Below are 19,902 nucleotides of genomic sequence, written 5' to 3'. Positions count from 1 at the left end.
TGTGGCACAGTACCCAAGCAACAGCTTATATTAATTTTGAACAGCAAAACAAAAATTTAAATAATCATATTGGTTATTTGCCCCCTTCATGACCAGGCCATTTTTTGCGATACGGCACTGACAATTGCGTGGTGGTGACATTGTACCCAAACAAAATGTCCTTTTTTTCCCACAAATAGAGATTTCTTTTGGTGGTATTTGATCACCTCTGCGGTTTTTATTTTTTGCGCAGTAAACCTAAAAAAAGCGTAAATTTTTAAAAAACAAGCAATATTTTTTGATTTTTGCTATAATAAATATCCTCACAAAAAAATCTAATTTCTTCCTCAATTGCAATAAGCGTATATTGATTGGTTTGCACAAAGGTTTTAGCATAGGGAATAGATTTATGGCATTTTTTTCATAATTTTTTTTTCTTGCTAGTAATTCGGTGATCTGTGATTTTTAGCGGGACTGTGACATTGCGTCAGACAGATTGGACACTTTTTTGGAACCACTGATTACTGTATAAATGTCACAGGCAAGGAAGGGGTCAACACTAAGGGGCAATCAAGGGGTTAACTGTTTTGCCTAGGGAGTGTTTCTAACTGTGGGGGGCTGGGACTGCCTGAAGGAGGAGTTCCTCAACAGTAAAAACAGGAGATCTGTCTCTTCTCCCCTGACAGAACGGAGATCTCTCTATTTATATTGACAGATCTCCATTCTGTCTCTGTGAGGAGCAGTCACGGGTGGCCAGCGAGCATCGCAGGTGGCCCGGCAGCCACGAGCATTGGCTCCAGCGGTTGTGCCACAGGGCGCGTGCCCGGTGCCCGCTACAGCACTTAAAGCGGCCCGACTTAAAGCTATGGTGATTCGTTCAGGGGAGCTAACCTGCCACAGTATGAAACAGTATCACTTTATAGGTTAAGGCTGGCCATACATTATACAATTTTCTTGTACAATATTCCTTAAGATTTACCAAAACTATATAATAATCTTATCAAAGACTCTCAATTTGTATGCAACCAAATAGACCCTTGCACTACATAGTTGAAGGTAAATCTAAAGGAAATTGATCAAGAAAGTTGTATAATGTATGGCCAGCTTAAGACAAGCTTGTTAGGCAAGAATTGGGGAAATTAAACAATTTCTATACTTTTACAGCTGAATGACGTTTTATTAGGTGTAGAAGCAGCGTTAGTGAAGATGGATCTTAGTATTTGTTCGTAGGTTTAGTTTGAGGGTTTAGCAGGCAGCTCTGCATCCATACAGTGGCCCTACAGGTGGTCCTTTTATAAATCTTCAAAGATTAGAAATGACAGACGTGCCAGCCCACTAGTAAGTGTCCAGAACAGTCTTTATTAGACTCAGCAGTCAATGAAGGAAAGCAAACGCATTTCGGGGACTGCAGTAGTCTCTCTTCATCAGCGCTGAGAAGTGGCAGTTGTAAAGTGGGAATTGCTTAAAGCGGGGGTTCACCCTATAAAAAATTTCTAACACTACGAAAAAAAAAAGGTCAGTGTAATTTTATTTGCAGAACTGGGCTGGATGTAGTGTTAGAAATTGTTTATAGGGTGAACCCCCGCTTTAAATGCTATTAGTGACAGACAGTGTCTATTTCTCATATAAACCAGCAATTTGGCAGTGGGTTGGTGCTTCCATCATTTCTTGTCTTTGATTATTTTTTATCATTGGATAGCATTTAGTTTGCATTAACAATTGCTATATATTTTCCATTTTCATCCTTTGTTAAATCTTGGTGCTTCTGATCTCTTCCATGCTTATTCAGTCACATTTCTGTCTACATACACTCACTCCAGCGTCACCTGTATGCATAGGCGTGCGCAGCCTATGGCATTAGTGTGTGCACCCCAAAGCTCAAACACACGTGTGTGTATATTTTTTATATATATATATATATATATATATATATATATATATATATATATATACACACATATATATGTATGTATATGTATATGCTGAGCCATTCTTTTACCACTCCTCAACCGCTACCACCTTTTAGCTGTAGAGGCAAATGCAGCAGCTGCAATTATACCCCTTTTTGCTTTCAGCAGGTGTAGCACCCGTTGACTTTGACCCAGTCAAGTGAATGCCGGCACTTTGCAAGCTCCACGCAACTGTGTGCAGTTCAGGGGGTTAAAGCAGGTGGTGTGGAGGCGATACAACACCTCCTTGCCACCTCTAAAATGCTCTATGAAGAGCGATTTGTTTGCGTATCGCTACATATGTCACAGTTCCCCCCCTCAAATCTGAGTCCTCCATTACATCAGAGTCCACAGCATTCCTCCTTACACCAGAATCAATAGTGTTACATCTTATCTCACAGTTTCCCCTTTTACATCAGAGTCCCCAGAGTTCCCCTTTAGACTGGGAAACCTGATGTAAAGAATGCTGTGGACTGTGGTGCAAAGGGGAATTGTCATATAAGGGGGTCTTAGGTCACTAGAGTCCCCAGCATTTCCTCTTATATCAGGATTTCCCCTCTTTCATCAAATTCCCCCTTTATATACACTGTAAGGGGGGGCTCTGACAGAAAAGGGAGCTCTTCAGACTGTGATGTAAAGGGGGGGGGGCTCTGATGTGAGGGGGTCTCTGGTTACCACAGAGTCCACTTAGATCCCACTTACATCAGAGTTCCGTTTTACCCGAGAGTCTGCAGAGTTCCCCTTTAAACCAGACAATAAGTATTTCTAGAAGGGGGCAGTGACGGCTGGTGCTCAACATTTTTGGGGGTCGCAAACAAACTGAAAAGAAAACCCATCCAATTGAAGCCACTGTGCCCATCAAACGCAGCTACTGTGCCCATCAATTGTCATCACGGTGCCATCAAATGCAGCCACTGTGCCCATCAAACACAGCTACTGTGCCCATCAATTGCCGTCACGGTGCCATCAAGCGCAGCCACTGTGCCCATCAAACGCAGCCACTGTGCCATCAATTGCCGCTACTGTGCCCATCAAATGCTGCCAGTCTGCATTTGTCTTGTGGGGCAGAGGTGTCCTCCACGCTCCTCGATGTCTTCTCCTGTCCTCTGCTATGATTGGATGCCTGATAGGCATCCAATCACAGCGCCTGTCGTTTCAGCCAATCAGGTGACAGGTAACAGACCTGAGCACCTGATTGACTGAGAGGCGGTTCAGTGTTAGGAAAGCGAAAATTCATTCGCTTTCCTAACACAACGCCTGGACAAATACACATAATGGTGCAAGATGCGTGCCACAGATATAGAGACAATAAACTTTAAAAGTTTGCTGCAAGTTCCATTAGTCCATGATACACTTTCTATGTGTGTATATTGCCCTCCCCTCAATGGAACTACAAATCCCAGCATAGTAGGCTGGACTTCCATTTCTCAGCAGTTTTCCTGGTCCTCCACACACACACACACAGTGTGACTTGCACTGCAGGAGAGGACATCCTCCCTGCCTGCCTGCTGTAGTGCCATCCGCACACACACTGCCAGAGTCTGTTCCCCCCTCTCTCCTTACCAGTGACATCTCCTGAGTCCCATGTCCTGGCAGGTCTCCTTCATTGTTGGCAGACTCGAACCTCACTGCAGGGAGGAAGCCGGGAGGCGGGGCACTCGGAGGCAGAGCAGGGAGGAAAAAGTTACATCCCCTGCCTCTGCCTGGGACGATCCTGGAATGGTTTTCTCAGCTGCAGACAAAGTACAGTGCTGGGCTGCGGAAGCCCCATGGTGGGAGCTGGCAGGACTGCTTTAGATAAGAAAGATCAGATGACAAAATCAGGGGGTTAATCCAGCGCTGATGCTACTTCTACAGTTTCAGCTACAATATCCCTGACAGCAGAGAGCGGAGTGATATTCACCTATCAGGGATGCTGTAGCCGGAACTATAGAAGTAGCATCGGAAAATGCGGCCACCTGCTTGCTCAATCCGCGATCAGTGGCTGCACTCACAGGAGTTACACAGCCAATGAAATGATGTTCCCAATTGCAGAGTAGCAGCTCAGCCATTGTTATTAAACAGAGGTGCTGAAATAGAGATTCTGCTGGCAAAAAAGTCCTGGGGTGTGATGGATGTGCCTGGGCATTAGGGTGTGCCCAGGCACACCCCGTGCACACGCCTATGCCTGTATGTCATTTGTACTGGCGTCCTGATGTCTGTGACTTGTGTGTCTGAAGTAGCACAATTGAGAAACAGTTGTCAGTGTCACCCTATACTTCAGTGCTGAATAAGGAATAAGCCTGAATAGGGACCTTCATGGGGTGCAGGGTGCAGACAAACATTTATCCCCCTTCTGTGTCGCCACTAACCCACCTCCAAGCACTCCTGTGCTGAAGCAGCCACGAATTTCAGCTTCCCCTCTGCTTCAGGAATTTGTCAGCTGCCTGCCACCTCCGCGCACCTCACAGCCTCTCACTCGCAATCTAAGCTAAGGGGAGCAAGATCACTCCACCAGGGAAGGAAATGGGCAGCAGCAGGGACTGTAAGCAGCAGAGCGGGCGCGGGATGCACTGCACATGCGCCCGAAACAGAAAAAAAAGTCCCTCTACTCCCGAGTCCCAACACCACATAATCAGAGAGGAGGGGCCTGAGAAATAGGAACAATACACCCCCCCCCCCCCCAGGTAGCGGGAGTGGCTGAGCAGGGGGGGATTTAGAATACACTTTTTTTTTTTTTTAATTCTGCACTGTAGCCTATCAGCGGCCCTCCCGGGCCCCATTCGGCTGCGGGCCCCATAGCACCCGCGTGGGTCGCTATGGCGGTAGTTCCGCCACTGAATCTGATAAAAAGCATTAACATTTCACTGGGACAGGGTTTTAAAAACTCAGGCAGGCAAATTGCACACAAAACCCCACTCAATATTGCTATGTCTTTTTTTGAGGTACAGGAGATGCATAGGACTCCAATGCCTTTTAGCTCCACAAAGTGTGGACCACTTTTTCTTTAAACAAAAACCTGCCCGATGCTGAAGAGCTTATGGGATGCTATCAGCAATGTATAAAGTAACACAATTGTGGCCCTCCTTCTGTAGATTTACCAATGTGTATGCTTAAAGCGGGGGTTCACCCAAAAATAATTTTTAACATTACATTCAGCCGAGTTGTCAGAATGACAATCGGTTGTTTTTTTTTATTTTATCCCCGTACATACCGTATTTTCACCGCCGCTTCCGGGTATGTCTTCTGCGGGACTGGGCGTTCCTAATTGATTGACAGGCTTCCAACCGTCGCATACTGCGCGTCACAAGTTGCCGAAAGAAGCCGGACTGCGAGTCGGCTCTATACGGCGCCTGTGTACCGACGTTCGGCTTCCTTCGGCAACTCGTGACGCGCACTATGCGACGGTCGGAAGCCTGTCAATCAATTAGGAACACCCAGTCCCACAGAAGACATACCCGGAAGCGGCGGTAAAAATATGGTATGTACGGGGATAAAAAAAAAAAAAAAAAAAACAGCAGATTGTCATTCTGACAACTCGGCTGAATGTAATGTTAAAAAAATTTTTTGGGGGTGAACCCCCGCTTTAATCTGTCTCCCTTTAGATGGAAATTTTGAATTGCTTACTAGTGGAACTGCTATAAGCATTTTTTTAGAAGTACCTACCGTGCAAGATGAAGAACAGCCTCTACGATGTTTGAGCCCTCTTTGGCACTAGTTTCACAGAATAAAGCACCATAGGTCTGTATAAAAAAAAAAAATCAGCTTAAAGTTAATGTAAATCCTCACATAAACCCAGTGAAGTGAACAGCTTCAGATGATACACAGAGATTAAACAAATCCTCCTACATAAGTTTTACATGTATATCTGTTGTCTTCAGCTTTATGTACCATTTAGAAAGTTCAGAATGTGTTAGGAGATTTTCTCTTCCTGGTTAGCACTGCAATAAAGCCTGGGCATACAGCCAAGACAGCTGATTGGAGGAAAGACACACACACCCTCTCCTCATATGTAGAGACTTTCAGTGCTGATCGTTGAATCGCTCAGGGCTCTGCTAATCTATTTATAGCATCCTCCCCAACACAAAACTCAGGTTGCTTTTATCATATGTGACAGAGAACTTGTCAGACGTTCTCAGGCTGATAACAGAGGAACGGAGCAGGAGACAGCTACGGGACATAGTGCTTTGAAGAGGGATAACAAAACACATCAGATATATGTGCCCAGCTCAACATTCGATCTGGTCCTGTCTGCTAAAAAAAAGGATTGTTCCTCATCCATCCATAGAGAACGGAGGGGTGTATCTGCTCTGCATTAGCAGAGCGGACATGAACCTGTCATCTCCCTTCTCAGTGTGAGAGATCTCATACTGAGCAGGTGGATCTTATGGCGGACTCTGCCAGTGTGAAAGGGGCCTTACTTATTGCATAGCGAGAGCAGATAACTGCATCACAAGCCTACAGAACTAAAACTCTGCTTTACACCTGTATGCTGGCACATGGTAAGTGTTAAAGTGTAACTAAAGGCAAAACTTTTTTTTGCCTTTAGCATTAGAACATTTGTCCGTTTTTACTGCTGACAGTGGTTAGGGAGACGTAAGGCCCGTACACACGATTGGATTTTCCAACGGGAATTGTGTGATGGCAGGCTGTTGTTGGAAAATCCAACCGTTTGTATGCTCCATCGGACAATTATTATCAGAATTTCCGGCAAAAAATGTGGAATAGCATGCTTTAAAATTTTCTGACAACAATTCTGTGTTGTCGGATTATCTAATCGCGTGTGCACAAGTCCATTGGAAAAAAATTCAAAGTACAAACACGCATGCTAAGAAGCAATGCTAATCATAAGACAAAATTAGCAGAAGTTGCCCAAAGGGTGGCATTAAAGAGCTGAAAAACAACATAGTTTTGTGTTTGTTGGCCAACAATTATTTGCTATTTGTTTACAATACAAGTTCCTGGCCAACAACCTTCGGACAAAATTCAGAGGCTTTGTCCGTGGAAAATCCGATTGTGTGTACGAGGCTTTACTCTACTTGTCCTGTGTACTATTATCACCAAAAGTGAAAGTAAAATAAAATCCCTAATTTTGGGTTGATATCAGAACAGCAATAGAGGGGAAATCTTCCAATGGGAACACTAGTTCTGGTGACCCTGGTGACACCCCTGAGGGCTCTTCGCGGCGGTGCCAAATCCCCCTACTGCCCAGGCTTCCCTCTGTGTTGGCCCCGCAGTGCTGCTGGCTTCTCTCCTCTCTGCCCAGCTGCTGTGGGGGATGTTCCAGGATGGAAAGCATGGGGAAGGGGCTAGTAATAATGTAACTTATCAGCCTTTTCCTTTTCTACATGAACACAGTGAACACACTCACTCACTGTGTTTATTCATAACTGAAGCATAGTAAACTATGCTTCAGTTTGTAAATGAACAGAAAGCCGCTTAGCACATCCTACTTATTCACTGTCTTATACAGCTAAGGTTGCAGAGAAAGGAGTGTGTTTGAAGTTTGGGGTGCACACCTTAATGAAATCGGCTGCACACACCTATGCCTTTAATGCTTGGAGTTGAGATATATACTCTACTGGATTATTACTCATAATTTCCCTCTATTGTTGTATGTTACACATTGTCCAAGGCCAGATTTTAATTATGTGCCCCACTCTGCCTAATTTCTTATACATATTAGGGATAAGAGAATACTGGGCCGAATCCACAAATATCGGGCGCAACTTAAATCTTCCGATTTAAGTTACACCGCCGCAAAATTTCTCCCTAAGTGCCCGATCCACAAAGCACTTACCTTGAAATTTGCGGCGGTGTAACTTAAATGTGTCCGGCGCAAGGCGTGCCGAATCTAATGTGGCGAGTCCCATTTAAATTAGGCGCGCTCCCGCGCCGGACGTACTGCGCATGCTCCGTCGGGTAACTTGCCCGACGTGCATTGTGCTAACTGACGTCGCTCCGACGTCATTTGCTTAGACATTAACGTAAATGGCGTCCAGCGCCATTCACGAACGTCTTACGCAAACGACGTAGAATTTTAATTTTGACGCGGGAACGACGGCCATACTTAACATGGCTTAAGAGAACTAGGGCTCAGCCCTAGTTTTACGCGGCGTAACTCGACGTAAACTACGTAGATTTAGAGCGACGGGCCCGTCGGAACGTTCGTGGATCGCCGTAAGTGTTCATTTGCATATTCTAGGCCGGCCGCAATGGCCTCACCACCTAGCGGCCGGCCTAGAATTGCATCCTTAAGATCCGACAGTGTAATTCAATTACACATGTCGGATCTTCTGCCTATCTATGGTAAACTGATTCTGTGGATCAGTTCCATAGATAGAAACAGGGATACGACGGCGTATCAGTAGATACGCCGGCGTATCCCTTTTGAGGATTACCCCCACTGTTCATAACTGAAAACTTGGTGTAAATTAAATCAAAATATTACCCACATGGCTGACATTAAGTAGCCATTTATAACATGATGATCTATTTGACTACCCTGGTCCCATAGCTGTAAGGGAAACAAACTTAAAAAATCAATATGGACTAATAAATCAAAAAAAATATGTTTGTAATGAAGACTGTGCTATATTTCACTGAACTTCTGCAGATGCTGTCATCATTTATTGCATCGTTAAGGGAATACATAAGGATTAAGTCAGTTTTAGTGGGCACTGACCACACATTTATAAATAGATTGGGGAGCCATGGTCCAATACCAATCAGAGTCCATGAAGTTTCCCTCTGCAAATGTTAACCTTGGCGATCACAGTAAAGAGAAATGCCATAAGATAAGGAACAAGGGGCAACCTGCTGCTACCTATTAAGTACTATTTTCATATACTAGGCCAGGTATTATCATATCACACTTCCTAAATTCAGTTTTTCTCCTATATGTTTAACTAAGGTGCTTACCATGGATAATTTTTCTCCATAACTGGTTGGTACACATTTATGTCCTTGTTCTGACATTGCCTGTCGGAGATCGGCTTTATTCCCTACCATTATCATAGGTATGCTGTCGTTTGTTGCATCCTGTAAAATAAGCATAATTAAGTTCATCATGGCAGCAAATACCGTAAATATATCACACCTTTATGGCAAAGTTTCTAAAATCTGAATGTTTATAATTCTATAACAAAATAATTCAGTGCCTTATTAAGTAAATAAACTGACATATGTCGGCATACTAACAGACTAACACTGTGAAAATACAGTAGAGAGAAGACTCTACATATACAGTATATGACAAACATAGCGAAAGTAAAACTTTTTTTTTTCATAGCTCCTACTATAAAATAGTTCTTTAGATTACCTCAATCATATCTATCCATTCTCTCACATTCAAAAAGCTCTTCTCACAAGTCACATCATACAGAAGGAGGACTCCATCGGCCCTTCTGAAATAAGACTTTGCAATGCTCCTAAATCTAGAACACAAAATATAAACACATCAGTTAATTTTATATTTCCCTCCATGTATTCCTTAATTATTTATTTTTAATCAGTGAAATAAAATTGTATTTTCAAAAACTACTGTTGGACTTCCCTTCCATTACTGAACTACCACATATTTCCTAACTTTTGGGTATGCACATTAGATGACTGCTATGAGTGAAATCATTTCATGATATAAAACATGAGGCCCCCTCAAATACTCAGAGTCAGCCCAGCTGGGACAGTGGAGTTAGGGTGGAAGATGTAGATGCAGTGTTAGGAGGCTGTCAGAGATCCTTGAGGGTAGCCCCCTAGCCTGGGGGGGGGGGGTATCCTTGGGTCTGGGAGCTTGGGTGCAGAAGGGACCCATTTCATGACCAGTGGCATGGGAGCAGGTGTGAGGACAGCTGGAGGAGAACACTGCTGGACAAATATCCAGGTAGGAAGACAGTCAGGAGGGCTGGTGAGTGTTACAGTGGTGGAGGACTGAGAGGCAGCCTGAAACGACTGGGTAAGAGCAGTCTGAGATGGATACAGAGTCAGTCTGGGAGGACTGTGCAAGTTTAGCCAAAAGGGCTGGAGAAAGGGGCAGCTGCAGCCAGGTGGGCTGGCAGTGCCTGAATAGGTGGTGCTGGGATCAGTAGCCACAGAAGGACAGCTCGGCACTAAGACTTTGCTACACTACCAAAGGGGCCTGCAGGTCCCAGCCTGTAAATGGCAATTGCTACTAAACTGTCAGATAACCTTACAGTGTGCCAGCTGGTCCTGGGAGTTGTAGTGCTTCAAACAAGAGTTGTGCTGGAAAAAGCTGAGGAGTGTAAATAGCAGTGGCGGCTGTTTTTTTTTGGGGGGAGGGTGGAAAAAAGCCCCCCCCCCCCCTCCATAGTCCGGACGCATGGATGGGGGCCCCTAATGGACGGCTGCCACTTGTAAATAGTCTGTACAGAAGAAGTTTTGTCCCTGAAAAGTTCTGCTAAAGTCAAGTGAGCATCCCATATTACCCTTTTCCCCATCCAAGTTAACCCCCTAATAAAAATACAAATCAAAGCACTGGACTATTCCTTGATGTGAAAGTGCAATGTGCCTGGCTGTGCATAAATCTCTTTACACTTATGGCTCTTTAGAGGGTGCGCCACATCTATTATAATGATTCAAGCATGATCACAAAGAACAAAAGGCCAGATTTCTTACCTTTCCTGACCTGCTGTATCCCAAAGCTGCAGTAATGTTGGTTCTCCATCTACTACGAGGGTCTTCATTTGAAAATCCACTCCTTTTTCCAACACAAAAATAGTGGTTAATCTCTATTTATACAACAATATTACAACTTATAGTAAGTTCCCTTAAATTATAACAGTTTTAAAATAATTAACTTGAAATAGTGTATTATAGTCAGTAAAATAATGAATGAGCCAGGCAGGCTGCTGTATAACATGCAGTAAAAAAAAAAAAAAATCTAAAAAGATAAAGGTAAAGCGTGTAAATATTTATAAGCTCTGATGGTTAGAGTATAAATCATGTGAAGGCTGCAGGATAAATATTTTAAGGTTTAAGAAAAAACAAAAAAAGAATTACTGAAAATTAAAGGGATAAATGAAAAACTGTTTTATTCACAGTATAACATCCAACCACCAGCTTAACAGTCCAGCTTGAGGCTCCGTGCACACTAGCGTTTTTTTTTTTTTATCTCCTAGATCTAGAAGCTGCTATTGGCATTTTTTCTGCTCCTATAAGCTAAAATAGGATTTTTATAACAGCTTACCTGTAAAATCCTTTTTTTGGAGTACAACACGGGACACAGAGCCATATTCATTACATAATGGGATTGTATGGTCACCAGAGGTGATTGGACACTGGCACAACCAATCAGAGACAGTTCCCCTCCATATAGTCTCTCCCATCATTTTGTAGCAAAGCAATAGGGTTCCCTTAAGAAGGGGGGGACCTCTGTGTCCCGTGGTGTACTCCAAGAAAATGATTTTACAGGTAAGCCGTTATAAAAATCCTGTTTTCTTTATCGTACACCACGGGACATTCATTACATAATGGAATGTCCCAAAGCAATATACATATACCTATATGAAGGGGGGGAGACACAGATCAAGCAGACCGCCATGGACAAGAAGCTCTATACTGCCGCCTGCAGCACACTTCGCCCAAAGGCGGCATCCTCATGTCCCTTCACATCTATCTGATAAAATTTGGAAAATGTGTGGCCTGAAGACCAAGTTACAGCCTTAGGCCTTGTACACACGATCAGTCCAAACTGATGAAAACGGACTGAAGGCTGAAGTCTGATGGTCTGATGGACTGATGGTCTGATGGTCTGATGTGTCTACACACCATCAGTTCAAAATCCGATCAAGTCCAACGCGGTGACGTAAAACACAACAACGTGCTAAAAAAAAACTAAGTTTAATGCATCCAAGCATGCGTCGACTTGATTCTGAGCATGTGCAGGTTTTGAACCGATGCTTTTGCGTACTAACCATCGGTTTTGACTGATCGGTCATCAGTCCATCAGTCTGATTTTAAAGCAAGTTTTAAAACTTTGGTCTGAAGGACAAAAGTCTGATGGGCCATACACACGGTAGGTTTGGACTGATGAAACTGAACTTCAGTCCGTCTTCATCAGTTTGGACTGATTGTGTGTACAGGGCCTCACAGATCTGAGTCACCGAAGCCTGGTGGTGCACTGCCCATGAAGCACTTATCGCCCTGGTAGAAAAAGGAGGAGTTCTGTTCCTTAAACCATAGGCTTGAATAATAGTTTGTCGATTCCACCTGGAGATAGTGGATTTTGACGCCGCTTGTCCCTTCTTAGGACCATCTGGCAAAATAAACAAAACATCTGTTTTGCGTATCTGAGCGGTTGCCTGCAGATACACCTTTACAGCTTTCACTAGACATAGAGAGTGTAATAATTTTTTTCCTCCGCTGTCTGCGTATTCGGAAAAAAAGAAGGCAGGAAAATGTCCTGATTTAAATGAAAAGCCGGCACCACCTTAGGTAAAAAGGCAGGATGCGGTCGTAGTACAATTTTGTCTTCATGACAAACTAAATAAGGCTCTTTACAGGAAAGAGCTGCTAATTCATATACAGTACTCTTCTAGCCGAAGAGATAGCAATCAATAATGCCAATTTCCTGCTTAAAAGAATCAGCGGAATCTGGCGAATCAGTTCAAAAGGTTGCTTCTGCAACACTGTCAAAACTTAATTTAGATCCCATGGGCACAAGGGAGGCTTGACTTGCGGATTGATTCACAGTACCCCCTGAATGAAAGCCTGCACTAGGGAATGAGATGCCAGTGGTCTTTGAAGGAAGACTGATAGAGCTGATATTTGACCCTTAATGGTACTAAGGGCTAATTTCATATCCACTCCTAGCTGGTAAAAAGCAAGAATCCTACTTATGTCATATATCTGAGGATTCCATTTGTTAGTTTCATACCATGAAACATATGTTTAGTTTACCATACCGGACCTGAAAGCGCTCTCTTCTTCAAAATGTGGGTCTCAGCAGCCAAACCGTCAAACTTAGCCCTTGTAAGGAAGGATGGAACACTGGACCTTGTGACAACAGATCGTGACGAAGCAGAAGCTTCCACGTTGTTCCCACTGCCATCTTTATGATCTCGGTGTACCAAGGTCTTCTGGGCCAATCTGGGGCCACTAAGATTACCGGAATTCCTTCCCTCTTGATCCTGCAAATCAGTCTCTGTAGAAGGGAGATTGGTGGAAAGGCATAAATCAGTGAAAACTGATTCCACGGCACTACCAGTGCATCTGATCCGTAGGCCAGAGGATCTCTTGTCCTGGACACAAAGTTGTCCAACTTCCTGTTGAACCTGGAAGCTAGTAGATCTACATCCGGGGTCCCCCATCTCTGGCAAATGGCCTGAAAGATTTCGGGGTGGAGAGCCAACTCTCCTGGTGATAGCTGCTGGCGAGTCAAATAGTCTGCTTGCCAGTTCTCTACCCCTGGAATGAAAATTGCGCAAAGGCAAGGAATATGTTCTTCTGCCCATCTCAAAATGTGATTCATCTCCTTCTGGGCGCCCTGGCTGCGGGTGCCTCCTTGGTGATTGATGTAAGCCACTGCTGTAGCATTGTTGGACTGAATCCGAACCGGGTGGCCCTGTAACCTTCTTGTCCAGGTTCTGAGGGCCAAGTATACTGTCCATAACTCCAGTACGTTGATAGGTAGGTCTCTCTTGGCTTTGGTCCAGGTTCCCTGGGCTGAAGCTTTTTCCAATACGGCTCCCCTGCACATTAGGCTGGCATCTGTTGACACCACCTTCCAGGTGATTGGGCGAAAGGATCTTCCCTTCTGCAAGTTCTTGGTTCTTAACCACCAACTGAAGTCTTGGCGCACCTGTGAAGACAGCCGCATGGGTAAATCCAGAGCTTGGATCTTCCTGTTCCAGGCAGCTAAAATATCACCTTGAAGTAGTCTCGAATGAAACTGGGCTTAAGGGACAGCCTCAAAGGAGGCTACCAACTTCCCCAATAGCCTCATGCAAAGGCGAATGGATGGTCTTTTCCTTGCTTTGACCTTGTGGATCAGATCCCTTACTGATTTGATCTTTGACTCTGGTAGAAATACTCGGCTTTGAGCTGTATCTATGATCATGCCCAGATACTCTACCCTACTTTGGGCTTGTAGTGAGGATTTTTGTAGGTTTACCATCCATTCTAACTTCTCCAGGTATCTTATCGTAGTGGATACAGCGTGATCTAATCCTGCCACTGATTGATCTATCACAAGTAGATCGTCCAGATAGGCTGTTATAACTATGCCCCGTGCTCTGAGATTTGCTAGCAGAGGGGCTAGTACTTTTGTAAATACTCTGGGTGCAGTGGCCACCCCGAAGGACAGAGCCACAAATTGGAAGTAGCGATTAGAACCTTAAGAACTTTTTGGTGAGCGGGATGGATAGGCACATGTAAATAGGCGTCCCTGATGTCTATCGACGCCATGAATTCTCCGCCTACTGAGCCATCTGACTCCTCATCCCTGTCCTCTGCAGATATTGCTTCATCCTCCTCCTTCTCCTCCTCAGATCTTTCTGACAGAGGATCTAAAGCTGACAAAGGAGATCTGCTTCGCTTTTTGTCCTTTTGTGAGGACTTAGCGATTAAAGTCGGAATCTTTTCTTCTAATCTCTCCATGGCTGCCGCAAAAGTGTCCTCAGTGACATATGCAGGCCCAGGTGACACTGGAGAAACTCCTGATAGTGGCAATGGTTCCTCCTGTTTAGGCAAATCAAGGCTTACTGGGGAGGAAGGTCCCGAGCAGGCACGGGTAGAACCCCCTGTCTCCTGCAGTGTTGCCTTCTTGCTCTTAACCCCTGAACCCTTTCTAAGGAAAGACATCTTCCAAAGCAACAAGCCGAGGTACCAAGATGCATATACTACTGTGCTCAGTTAAGCAATTTACATCAAGTATGCAACTTAAACACAGTTTCATGCAAAGAGCAGGTGTCTCTCTTTGGCAAAGCCCACCAACCACATAGAGCTTACGTGTCCCACGAAAAAACTGCTGTTGTGTCCCAAGAGTGGGCTGCTGGCTTTCTGGCTGCTTTATGGCCCCTATCAGGGCGCCATCTTTCAAATCTCGGCGTGCGCACGCCCGGCTACTTCCGCCCTCTCCCGATAAAGCACGCCCCCGTGCGCGTGTGCAACCTAAACTTATTAAGGCGGCATTCTCCATGCTTTTACAGACCTCTTATCAGGTCTCTAGAAGGAGAGGAACGGTGCCGTGTCAGCAGAGCCCTGCAGCAGAAAGCGTGCCTGTGGGTCTGACACTTCTGTGGAGTGAGGTGAGTAAACTCAGCTCTTTACTCCTAGTGGCCAAATTTGAGAAGACACCCCTCTAAAATTCTTGAAAAGGTCCTCAAGAAAAAAAATCCTTTTTCCCTTACCTTTATCCCTGCCGCAGGTTTAACTGCTGATTTTACAGACAGTACCAATCTTTCCCCATCTCGGCGGGTTTTGTGTGCCAACCTTCAGGGGTATGGGCTATTTAAAGAAGACCTCTTCCCTGGGCCTTAAAAGACTCTGACCAGGCCTTTTAGCTGCAATAGCGAAAGTGCTGGAACCTCAGAGCCAAGTCCTCCGAAGAGAGGCATTACAGGAGATGCCTCATGCGTGAGGCCCGGATCTCATCTATTTTTGGCGTACTACTCTAGCGTCCTGGATGAACCCGACGGTCTAGATCCTTTAGCACCCAAAGGGTTACCCATCAGGTACTCCCGTGATGGGAGGGGCTATATGGAGGGGAACTGTCTCTGATTGGTTGTGCCAGTGTCCAATCACCTCTGGTGACCATACAATCCCATTATGTATATAATATGGCTCTGTGTCCCGTGGTGTACGATAAAGAAATAGTGTTATCATATTAGCATTTCTTGAGCTTCCACATCTAGGAACAAAAAAAAATAGTTTTGTAGTTTATTTAAATGTTTTTCCAGCAGAAAAAAAAAACGCTAAACACTTCTAACCACTTCTAAACACTACTATTCTTAACAGCTTTTTTCAAGCGTTTTTTTGTTTCTTCATGTACTGTACTATAAATATTCACAGCTTCTAAAAGTTACCAAAACACTACTACAAGCCGGCACAAAAACCCTATTATCAGCATTTTTCTCCAGCAGTTTTAGAGCTTATAAAAAAAATGCTAGTGCGCTTAAATCCTGAAAATAATTACGCGATAACTGCAGTAATGCATTATGCCACCATAACCTTCTTACTCTTGAATCTGTCATCTTTGAATGTTTTTTAGTTTTAATATAACAATGGAAATACATCATGGTTTTGACATACCCAAAGTAGCACTTGTGTTGCCTCGAAATTCATTTTTACAAAGTCTCATGAGAAAACTAGACTTTCCAACAGCAGCGTCTCCAGCAAGGACTATCTTGTATGCTTTGTCTGTGCTTGGAAACTTGCTCATTCGATCCTCTGCATCTACCTAAAAAAATTACCATATTATTATATGTCAGAATAATTTTTTTATATAACCAAATACTAAAATAATAAAAAAAAAAATCAGGCAGCGTTACGTAAGGTGGGGGTGCAACACGCCCACATTTGATCATTTTTTATAGGTGGGATGAAAGAACACACCTCCGTATGTTTTTTGGTTTAGCAACAAGCAGGCCCCATTGGGTTCAAGCATAGGCAGAGGTCTTATTACCCATTGTTCTTGTTGAAATATGGGTAACATTAAAGTGCATCCAAATATAGTTTTTCTTAAAAAAAAATCTGTAGATGAGTTTAGTAAGCCTAGCAAGAAACATCACATATGAAATACTAGAACCAAAAGCTGAAATCTTGATATACTGTAGGTCTCAAACTTTCTTAACCCGTATCAAAAGTAGAGCAGAATGAAATTGGACAAAAATTAGGCAAAGCAAAACCTTTGCTTTGCTCATATGTTTCATAAAAGAACATATATAAATATATATATATACACTGCTCAAAAAAATTAAAGGAACGATTTTTAATCAGAACTCCTGGGATATTGATCTGGTCAGTTAAGTAGCAGAGGGAGAGGGGTGTATACAGAAGGGGTTGTTAATCAGTTTCAGCTGCTTTGCTCTTAATTGAAATTAACAACAGGTGCACTAGATGGGCAACAATGAAACGACCTCCAAAACAGGAATGTTTTTTCAGGTGGAGGTGTCTGACATTTTTTTTCTCTACTCATCTTTTCTGACTGTTTTACACTAGTTTTGCATTTGGCTAGGGTCAGTGTCACTACTGGTTGCACAAGGCAATACTTGGACCCTATAAAGGTTGCACAGGCAGTCCAACTCCTCCAGAACGGCACATTAATACATGTCATTACCAGAAGGTTTGGTTCAATAAGTATTTATTGTCAATTTTTAGACAGGTATAACAGACATAACAGAAGAAATCAGATCAAGCACCCAACAAAGGGTGACCCGATCAATAAAAGTAGAAACAAAAAACAGTAAACAGTTACATTGCCATACCAAGTAGACAAAAAGGTACAAACAATTGTTATGTAGGCACTTTGGTGAAACAGACAGAGATATACAATGCAGCCCAGCGTCGGGCAGCGACTACCCGTGGCCTGGACGCCCCTTTGGGAGCCTGCTGCGTCCAGGAACCAGGGTAGTGATAACTATGACATAAATAATGTCAGGGCTGGGATGCAGGGAGCAATTAGACAGCATGGGGAATGTACCGTAACCCGAGGGTTCGGTTAGTGTACCAATCTATTGGAAAACAAATGAAACAATGGTATGGTCAGCTTGAATGGCCCTGGGGGAGGGCCAGGAGACAAAGGGGAAATAGGGGAAAAAAAAAGAGAAGTTATGTAGAAAGAGGGGCAAAGAAAGAGCGAAGGGGGGGGCGGCATGCTCCACTCCGTGACGGCCCTCTACAATCTGGGACATGGGGTGACCCGGGACACGACAGGTGTACAGGGGGTCAGGCCGGGCTCAGCCTAGATTTAAGCTTGTCTGAGGTAGAGTAATGCCTCCAGATACCCCAAGTGAAGGAGAATTTAGCATAGGTGTCGAGGGACTTGGCCTGCAGCTCCTCCATAAGCATAATACTGTTCATCTCACTCACCCATTCGACTGGGGTCGGAGGGGGGGGGGGGGGGGGGGGGTTTCCAATGTCTGGAGATCAATTGTCTGCCAAGTGGGTCAGTGATGGTCTGGGGAGGCATATCCATGGAGGGAGACACACAGACCTCTACAGGCTACACAATGGCACCCTGACTGCCATTAGGTATCGGGATGAAATTTTTGGACCCGTTTGTCAGACCCTACGCTGGTGCATTGGGTCCTGGGTTCCTCCTGGTGCACGACAATGCCCGGCCTCATGTGGCGAGAGCATGCAGCCAGTTCCTGGAGGATGAAGACATTTATACCATTGAATGGCCCCCACGCTCACCTGACCTAAATCCAAAAGAACACCTCTGGGACATTATGTTTCAGTCCATCCCGTGCCGCCAGGTTGCACCTCAGTCTGTTCAGGAGCTCAGTGATGCTCTGGTGCAGATCTGGGAGGAAATACCCCAGGACACCATCTGTCGTCTCATTATGAGCATGCCCTGATGTTGTCAGGCATGCATACAAGCAATTGGGGGCCATACAAACTGAGGACCATTTTGAGTTGTCGCAATAAAATTTCAGCAAAATGGACTAGCTTGCTGCATAATTTTTTCACTTTGATTTTCGGGGTGTCTTTGAATTCAGCCCTCTGTAGGTGGATAATTTTCATTTCCAGCAAATGATGTGCCATCCTTTCATTCCTAACACATTACCCAATCTATATCAGTATAGATATCCAGCATGAGATTTTTGCCCATTGAGATCTGATATGTTTTCAAAGTGTTTAATCTTTTTGAGCAGTGTATATATATATATATATATATATATACATACATATAAAGAGAGAGAGACAGAGAAAGAGAGAGCGAGCTATCTGTACTGGATTAGAGAAAAAATGTTGGCTTGTTGGGTTGGAGAAACCATGGCTTGTGAGTTCAGTTTCTTTCTAACAAGACCTAATATGGAAATGTTGTCAAACATAAATATCTCAAACCTGAGAGTGAGATTTATATAAATAAACACTATTTGATACATTGACAAGCTTTAACTTCAGGCCTGTGTTTGTAGTGCTAAAAAAGGTAATTTTTCATGTTTCCATGTAAACATAAAAAGTAAAAAAATACATTCTGCTTACTCGTGTTGCATGTGCAGGGAGTGCTGAGATGCACTTTCTTGATGACGCTCCTGAACTGCTCCTGCTGACAGGTCTTGAAGGTTTCCAGTCAAGGAATGACCCAGCAGATTCTGGGGCATATGACTCCTCATCGCGGATTTCTGGGACCTACAACCAAGGAAAAATCAACATATAAAATTTTATTTTTACGCAACTGCAACCTTTGTGATGCTCCTGGTTGCAGCTGACAAAAGTAGGTTTGTTTTAGCTTGGCTGAAAACTGGGTAACCTCTTAAAAACTTGTTTCAGAAAATGTAAAATATTATTACAATCATAACTATAAAGTATTACTCGAACATTTTAACATTTAGGATGCATAAAACACTCCAAAAAAATGCCAAAAAGGAAAATCCCATTCATTTCAATAGAACCTGTTCACATTTGAGCGTTTTGTCACCTGAAGCAAAATGCCTGAAAAACGCATTCAACTCAAAAAAGAACATGAGCTTCTTTGGGGCAGATTACAGGGCTTTTCTACTTTAAACGCAGTAAAAACGTGACAAAAATGCGGTAAAAATGCACAACTTTGAAATGCTCAGGTGTGAATGCAGCCTTAATTGCCATATAGTCAATGAGCTTAAAAAGTATTCAGAGTATTCACATTAACCCATAAAACTGGTTGGCGTTTCTCTCCCCAGTGCCTTTTTTACTGATAACCTTTAAGGAAAATATTATTAACAGTACAGAAGTGCAAAAAGATAAATCAGATTTGTATGCTCCCAGGGCCAGGTGTCCTAGGCCATTTAAATGTAGAACATAGACATTTAGGCTCGGTTTCCACTATTGC

General features: G+C 43.7%; 1 protein-coding gene across 1 annotated transcript in view; it reads right to left on the bottom strand.

Moving 5' to 3' along the window:
* Nucleotides 1–19,902, bottom strand: part of RASEF (RAS and EF-hand domain containing) — a 103,132-nt gene that overhangs the window by 3,502 nt on the left and 79,728 nt on the right. Inside the window, exons 11-16 of the mRNA XM_040355631.1 lie at nucleotides 19,077–19,223; nucleotides 16,176–16,323; nucleotides 10,542–10,623; nucleotides 9,229–9,343; nucleotides 8,829–8,948; nucleotides 5,574–5,650 (exon numbers count right to left, since the gene is read on the bottom strand). Coding sequence (XP_040211565.1) covers nucleotides 5,574–5,650; nucleotides 8,829–8,948; nucleotides 9,229–9,343; nucleotides 10,542–10,623; nucleotides 16,176–16,323; nucleotides 19,077–19,223 — 689 coding nt within the window. The remainder of the gene's footprint in view (nucleotides 1–5,573; nucleotides 5,651–8,828; nucleotides 8,949–9,228; nucleotides 9,344–10,541; nucleotides 10,624–16,175; nucleotides 16,324–19,076; nucleotides 19,224–19,902) is intronic.

Source organism: Rana temporaria, chromosome 1 (genome assembly GCF_905171775.1).
Source record: "Rana temporaria chromosome 1, aRanTem1.1, whole genome shotgun sequence".
NCBI lineage: Eukaryota > Metazoa > Chordata > Amphibia > Anura > Ranidae > Rana > Rana temporaria.
Note: the sequence above shows the minus strand (reverse complement) of the source record. Positions and strands in the feature narration are given on the sequence as shown.